Source organism: Tetrao urogallus (genome assembly GCF_951394365.1).
Source record: "Tetrao urogallus genome assembly, chromosome: 5".
Taxonomy (NCBI): Eukaryota; Metazoa; Chordata; class Aves; order Galliformes; family Phasianidae; genus Tetrao; species Tetrao urogallus.
Window position 1 is genome coordinate 50,536,294 of NC_136818.1, and position 7,934 is coordinate 50,544,227.

General features: G+C 42.9%; 1 protein-coding gene across 2 annotated transcripts; it reads right to left on the minus strand.

Annotated features, from left to right (window-relative positions):
* Window positions 1-845: 845 nt before the first annotated feature.
* On the minus strand, window positions 846-7,427 carry CCNJ (cyclin J; the record flags this gene model as incomplete). Of its 2 annotated transcripts, none has more annotated exons than XM_079536497.1 (5): window positions 846-1,257; window positions 2,660-2,786; window positions 2,912-3,211; window positions 5,585-5,795; window positions 7,359-7,427. In XM_079536497.1, the coding sequence occupies 5 exons, from the start codon at window positions 7,425-7,427 to the stop codon at window positions 846-848; spliced, it is 1,119 nt and encodes a 372-aa protein (XP_079392623.1). The 2 variants fall into 2 exon arrangements, with proteins under 2 accessions (XP_079392623.1, XP_079392622.1); XM_079536496.1 differs by having other exon boundaries at window positions 2,660-2,819.
* Between the last annotated feature and the right edge of the window lie 507 nt (window positions 7,428-7,934).

The window sequence follows — 7,934 nt, forward strand, 5'->3', positions numbered from 1 at the left end:
ACAGTAGTTCACATCTACATTCTGTGAACACTAATGCATCCCTTTGGTACTTGGTGTGTAGATGCCCTGAAAAAAAGCCACTCCATTTGCTATAATCTCTTCCCTTTCTCCCTCAGGTTATACCCAATTAAGCGTACAAACCAGCAGCGCAAAGTAATGAGTAGAAAATTCCCTGAGTTAGTATGAAAGAGTTACTTTAAACAAAAAGGACAAGGAAAGAAAAAAGAAGGAAAAACATAGCATCTATCCTGTGGGGTACAAAACTTAAACTAGCCACAATACCAGTTAACTCAAATGCAAATATCTAAAGCAAATATCCAACACAAAAGCAAGAGTGTGAAGTTATCAAAATGAAATTTGTTTCTTCCTCTGGTCCCTACATATTTGGAAAAATCTGGCATTCAGTGGATTCTTAAGTTTCAGTAAATTTAAAGTAAACGTTAATACTGTATGGTGGTATTACATAAATGTCTTCAAAAATAATACTGCGTATCTCCTTCATTAAACAGTAATTCTGTAGTTAGTCCACAGCCATTTTTCTTTTGGCTAATATTTCAAGTATGTGCATTAGAAGCACAGACTATTCTGAGTGCCTGAGTAAGAAGTCACTATGCCCAGGTATACACATTCTTTCAGATGTTCTGTGTGCTTAGTTTAAGCAGTCTGTATTTGAGCTCCAGTACTAATTGTCAATCCAGTTGCCTTTTTTTCCTGGAAAGACTTTTTTTTTTTTAATACAACTTCCTGCCCTCAAACATATTTGAGGTTAAACAAAAACAAAATGACTCCCCCTCAATGCAACTTCCTGCCCCCCATAAACAAGTACAAGATCAGTTTTGTATTTATCACCTCTCAAAGCAGGGAGTAACACAGGAATATCGTCCATTCACTTGGTAACTGCGATTGTAGGAGACACTTATACATGGCTTCACTTCTAGAGGAACAGCTAGTGACATGGCAGCACCAGTCTGTACATGGGATCGAGCCTGGACACTAGACTGTAAGGCAGCAGGGCAAGTCTGAAGTGGATAAGATGCTGTGTGATTAGCTGATACTATCTGTTGACAGTTTTGCTGTTGTGATGTCTGATGATGATACTGTAATGAAGACTGATGAGCTTGGAGATACTGTGGTATGTGTGGTTGAACATTAGCCTGATGAGCAGTTGGACCTGGGGTCTGAAATACAGTATGTTGAGCAGACTGAGAGTGTTGTCCTTTTTGCTTATTTGCTTCCTTCACATCATTATCATGTGCACTAAAACAAATGGAGAAGACAGAATACATTAAAATAGCTATAAAAGTCATTTGAACTCTTGGATTAACTGAAGAGCAGTAACAAATGCTGTGGTTACCAGAAAGGATCCAAAGCTTAAGAAAAAAAAATTTTTTTTTTTTAGTCTGCCCTTTAAAGTTTGTTTCTTTTCAGGATTTCACTTATTTTCCTAGCAATTCTAAACCAAATTTTAGTGCAATACAAGCAATACAGCAGTATCTAAAATAGTCTCAGTGCAAGAAAGTCTGCTAGTATACTGCAGTTGAGTGCCAGATCATTGAAAGTATACTTACTTGTTGTCTCTGTCTCATTTAAATTTGGTAACAGAGTAGAAGTTTTTCTTTAAAAAACATGATATTCTGTCCTGCTCTGTACTTAAACAGTTTAGTTCACTTGAGTTTCTTTTGATTTATACCTTCCTTAAATGTATTTAGACTTATTCTTTCACATGCTCTTATGCTGAGGTGAAGCAAGCAGGTGCCAGCTGCACACTTCTATCAGACCTTAAGTCAGATAAGGTTTTGGTTCTGTATGTACAGGGCTGATCTCTTGAGCTTGGTATGGTTCAGCCCATCAACAGTCTTAATTTAAGAGACTGCAAGCTTTTTATGGTGCACTACAAAAAAGACTGTAAGCTTCCCCTGTCCTCCCATATCAAAGCATTCCAGAGTGATACTGAAAATGCAACACATTTGCGTGCTCTAGGTACCATTCACTTCATTACATTTGTTGCTGAAGAAAACAGAGGTCAAAGGTGATAATGTCAACCTTATTTACAGTTTTGATTCTTCCAGATTCAGAATTTTCTGTACTTTGGCAGTGCATAATTGTACTTATATATGGGCAAGAGCAAACCTCTATAGGAGGATAGCAATTACTGTGGGCATAGGTTTAGATCTTGAGCTTTGGAATGTAAGAACTGATTTGATACCCTTTCCAAGGTATCAATGTACCCTTACCAGCAAGGTTCAAGTTGGCATTTGCTGGTGTTTTGTGTGATGTCATTTGCATTGCTACATGGTAACACAAAACTAGATGCAACCACCCAGCTGATTTTTCTCTCAGTAAGTTGGCTTTTCAAACAATTCCATGTTTGATCCAAAATCTGCCTGGAGCCTCTTTTTAACTTCCAAGGCACAGTCTTAAGAGCAAGAATGAGATCCTGAGCCTCCCATACTCTTTTTTGCCTGTTAATGGACTACAGAGATTGGGAACAAGATATTTAACAGATTCTCTGAGCATGTTATACCTAAAAATATGACTTAATACATAAGTATATGTAAGTATAAACAGATATTTAAAAAAAAATCAACACAATGTTAGAAGCAATTAGGCATACCAACAGTCTGGTACACCGGCCAGAAAAAAGCAGCTATTAACTTACATTAAAAGGCGTTCAATACATGGCACTAGAAAATCCCAGGAATATGCAGTAAGATGATGCAGTCGAGTAGGCCATGTTGGTGAGAGGCGTAAGATAATCCTTGAAGAAGCTACACATGCAGTGGCAACTAAAGAAGGGGCATAATTTAAGAATGCATGATCTAGAATGAAGAAAACATAAAAAAGATTCATTTAAGTTGGACATAATCTGCCAAGACAACAAAGAAGTAATTACCTGAAATACATAACTCACCTTGCAGCGATACTTCAAGAAAGTAATCAGCATATTTTGCCATATATAACTTAGTCTTCTCCAAGCAAACCATTGGCCAGCCATCATGAAGATCAGTTTCATGGACAGCAATAGAAAGATAATAGTCGATGAAATGAGCAGCAGTTGGGAGGCACAAATTCCACTGAAATGTTTCTAGCAACAGTAACTCCATATGAAGCAAATTCTGTTTTGTTAGTACCAAATTCATATTAGTCATACATCCCAAGCTGTTCAGTTGTTCAAGTTTGGGAACACTGTCTTCCTTTTCTTCAAATTTACCTTCAGATGAACAGAAAGAGGGGGAAAAAGGGTTCAGCATGCGTGAACTACAAAACACATTGCATCTACTGACTGTTGTTGGTCATATTTCAATTCTAGTACATCAAATAAGCTTTAGACTTTTCCACAAATGCAAAGCTCAAATGGAAGACTTACTTGGAGACATAAAGTAGCATGTACTATAAAGGACTGAATTTCAGCAGATAATGTCATCATGCTGGATATCATACAGTGCCATATTTCCTGTTGATCCATCTGCCCATGAACCAGTTACTGTTTGCCAAGTGCAGAAGTAAGCTATGTTATGACATCCGTGGCACTACTTATATTAAGTTTTTGTCACCAAACTACTGTATTATGAAGTGATATAGTGAAATACCACTGCCATGGGACCTAATCACTCTCTCTTCCCCACAAACCCTGTTTGGTTTTAGAAATCATTAGAGTACAGCTACCTCTCTAGTCAATTTATCTGCTCTGTTATTACCTGTTATGCTAGGTGCATTTTTAGATTTGATAGCAGATATGCTGCTCCAGTATTTCAAAGAAGTGGATTCCAGCAATGTACATCTGAAAAACCACATTGCCATATAAACTTAACACTGCTGGTAGCTTCAACCTTCCCTGGACTTTAACTTGTCAGGCCTGTATGCTTTTAGCCTGAAGCAGAATTGTATATGTAGAAAATCCATTAATAAGGGAAACAAGTGTCACATTTCCATACAGTTTGCCATATGGTTGTGCTATTTAAATTTCATTGCAAATTCTTTCCATCTTACACCCACTATTCAGTACTACAGATATGTTGTAAAAGCACATTTTTAGAGACTTTTGCAGGACTGAACATACCAATCGTTTGCTTTCACCCCACTAACAGTGAGAGGTATTTACACAGGAGTTAAGGCCATGCCAGCCCCAGCCTGTTCGTTTTTGTTTTCCACTCTTAACTAATTACAGAAATGGAAGCTTTTCAGGACTCACATAATCATTTCTCTTATTACTTCTACAACTTTATCAGGCACAGTGTGATTTGTCTAGCTTACCATACTGTTTGAACAACTTGTTTGAGCCACACAGGACAGAAGTTCAAAGCAGCATTTTGGTTTGTGCTTTCCATACTAAGTCACACAGTGCTTCTCAGAAGAATGTGTACTTCAGGCTCTCATAAGCACTATTTGCAGTTTGTTACAAAGGATAGTAAAAGTGATTAAGAAAAAAAAACAATAATCCTCTTCAGAACATGAATTTAATTTGAAGATCTGGCATAGTTCAAAGACTATCCACTTTCTTAAATGGATTATACTGGTTTCTGAGGCCAGGTTTTTAATACTCGGAGCCCCATCCTCTGCCAAAGTGGCTGGTGGTATCCAGTCAAAATTTACCCCCAGAAGAATTCCAAAACAACTCCTTTTATCTTTCAACTGTTCTGCTGAATAGCTGTACTGCTGAAGACAGAGTGCACTGAAAGGAAGCAGTATACCAAAACCAGAAAACCAGAGCACAGAGGTGTTAACTAGCGGACAGGGCCTACAATGTGACATATCTTGTTTGAGAAAATGAAAATAGATTCAGAGAAATGGGTTAGCAGAAACTGAATCAGCAGTCAGCTCTGCTACCAGCACAATGCTTGGGTGCTTGGTTTAAGAACAATTGCCAGCAAGCATGCTGCAAACTACATTCATATATTATTGGGGACTTGTAAAAAGGCTCCAGAAGTGCATAAAGATGGATACACACCACAGGATTCTAGCTGAGCGCTATATAAGCAGCAGCACAGTTATTAATGAATGTTTGTAATTAATTCTATCTTCAGAGTACTGTGTAATCGCCAGTGTATTCACCTACATTACATTTTTTATGTGACACAGTACAGGATTTACTTTAGCCTAGGCTTGCACAAAGAACAGCACAATTTACAAAATCTGAAGTATGCCAGACACATGCAGCACCATCAACAGGCTGCAAAACAGTCTACATATGGTTTATTTCATTTATTCCTTTATCACAAGTATCTTAATTGTTTTCAGCACTGGATCCACCTATTTTGACATATTCTTCAGAAGGCAGCCTTTCCATTCCTGTAGCTTCCCTCTGAAAAATTCATCTTAGAATAATTCGCATTTCCAAACACAAACACTGGTTTTTAATTGCAATTCACTTTTTCCCCTTTGTATTATCAGGTGCCAACAGAGGTCCAAACAGAAATCTAAAGAAAGGCGTATCATCTGGGCCAAATTTAAGTACGCAAATCTAACCCTCAGTCTTTTATAACCACTTTGTTTCCTCTGCCCCCTGTATCCCCACCAGGTTACTCCCTGCACTTGGCAGAACCACCTGTATTGCTCTCGTTCAACTATGGTGCTACATACTTACTTGCTAAAAGTAAACAGGAAAGAGCAACCACATGCAGCTGCTGTATGGATATGTCATAGCGATCCATAAAGAGGTCCAGCAGATACACAGCTAGATGTCGTGCAGCAGGACAGAGTCTGAACCGATTGCTCACAATGGCAATCAGATCTGCAAAGTATCTTCTCAGATGTAACTGGGGAGATTGGCCTTTGTAGGAGGGCAGCTTCAGCTCCTAGATGGACAGCAGCATGCAATTTTATTAAAACCACCATTTAGTGTACACTGGCATCAAACCAACATAGCTGGTATTCTCACATTTATTATGGAACTTGCAAACTATTTCTTTCCTCTTCTTTTTGTTCCCCTAGCTTCAGTATCTCTTTTCACAGAGCAAAGATTATTTGTGGTATTACAGAATTAAATATTTTGGTTCTGCATAACATTAGTATAACAGTGTAAGGCTTAACATATTTTCACCAATCAGCTAGAGTGACTGCTGATTTTACCTTCTCTACTGCAAAGGCTTCTCCAGCAGGGAAGCACCAGCAATATGCAAGGACTGCTCAGATGCTTCAACACGAAGTCCAATAGCTTAACTCAGCCCTCTCCTGTTGCAGTTTGATCTGAGCAACCAGACTTTGTACCAAAGCTGATTGTCCTGCAGGTGCCTTTGTGAGGGGGGCAATGACAGCTATATCTGAAGCTGGGAACTGGGAAAGAAGCAGGGGGATACTATCTCTTCCGGCATGCACTTCCAACCCTGACAATCTGATCTCACTGATGTTGCCCTGACACTGATTACAGCACGCTCTCAGACACTGAGTTAAAGGCACATAAACCTCACACAGCCTGAGATTTGGAGAGGGGGACAACACCAAAGCCCTACCAACACTACAGAGAAGAAAAGCCTTTGGCACTGTGTTTGAAATACAAAGTTTGGGCTGGCAGAAGTAGAATCCGAGGGCTCCTGCCTACATCCCCTTGGTGCAGCACAGCAGCTCAGCCATTGCCTGCTGTCATGCATACTTTTATGAGTTACATTGTGCATTGCAGACTAAGTAGGATTTTGACTACAAGAAGATTTCCAGCAGAACAATCCAATGACATCAGGTTAGAACTGAGTAACCCCCAATTTTCCAAGTTTTAGCATCAATTCAAAGTTCCGCAGTGTTTTATAAAATCAGGAAAAAAATTCATCATGACCAAAGCCATTCATACCTACCAAACTTTGGAATTTCACAATCTGACTTAGCTGTAGTAACTGTAACTCTTGAGAGCACATACGTTATCCTGTTTTTCTCGTGTTTCTCCCCCTCCACAAGTCACTTTGGCAGTCGCACCTTTGAGAACGATAATCCTCTCCGCAAATGCCACAAGGCAGCAGAAATAGGCTCAGTCACTATCAACTCGTTTTCCAGTCAAGATGCTCTTTACCACACCAAACCATCCCCAGCAAGCAACTCCCAGTTAGAGCTGGAGCAATTCTGAACAGCCCTTAAATGCTCCCGATGCTGTGCTGGCGGTGCAATAGCATCACCACTTCCCTGACTTTGAGCTCGGAGCCGTTCGCACATCTGAGCAAAGTCCTTTTCCTTTTGTACCGGACGAACAGAGAACAACCCAGCGGGGCAGATCAGCTGTCAGGACCCAGGGCAGGCTGAGCACACAGCACCGTGTGTCCCGCTCTAGAGACGCGTCCCGAAGGTCTCAGCCAACGCCGGCACCAACGCCGCTCGCCCCGCTCCACCCCGGCCCCGCGCTGCCCGCTCCCGCCGCCCCCCCCCGGCGGCCCCACCTTGTAGCGCAGCGCCTGGTGGATGTCCGCCGCCAGCTGTCCGGTCCACCACTGCGCCTCCAGCTCCATGGGGGGCGGCGCGGCGCGGCCGGGGCCTGGGCGGAGGGGAGGAAGCGGCGCCGGCTGAGCGCGGGCGGGCAGGACGGGGCGGGCAGCGCCACGCTCGCCCCTTCCCCGCTCGCCCACAGTTAAGCGCGATCAGCTGCCGCTCTCGCCGCGGGGCCCCGCGGCCCCCCGGCCCAGCTGGCCGTCATGCGAGCCGGCGGCACAACTGAGGCTCGTTAAGCCCCGCCGCCGGGCGAGGAGCCCGATCGCGCCCCAACAAAGGGCCGGCGGCGCTCCCCCCTCCCCCACTCACCCTACACAGCGGCCGCAGCAGGGCCTGGCGCGGGGCACCTGAGCGCGGCGCGGTGTGCCAAGGGCTCCCCTGCCATCACGCGGCGCCGCCCGCCTCACCCATTGTTAAAGGGCCGAGCGGGGCGGCGTGTGTACAAAGCCGGGCAGCGGCCGCCCCGCCGCCAATCGCTAGCTGCCTTACAGCGCGGCCCGCCCGCCGGCCGCCAATGGGAGCGCGGC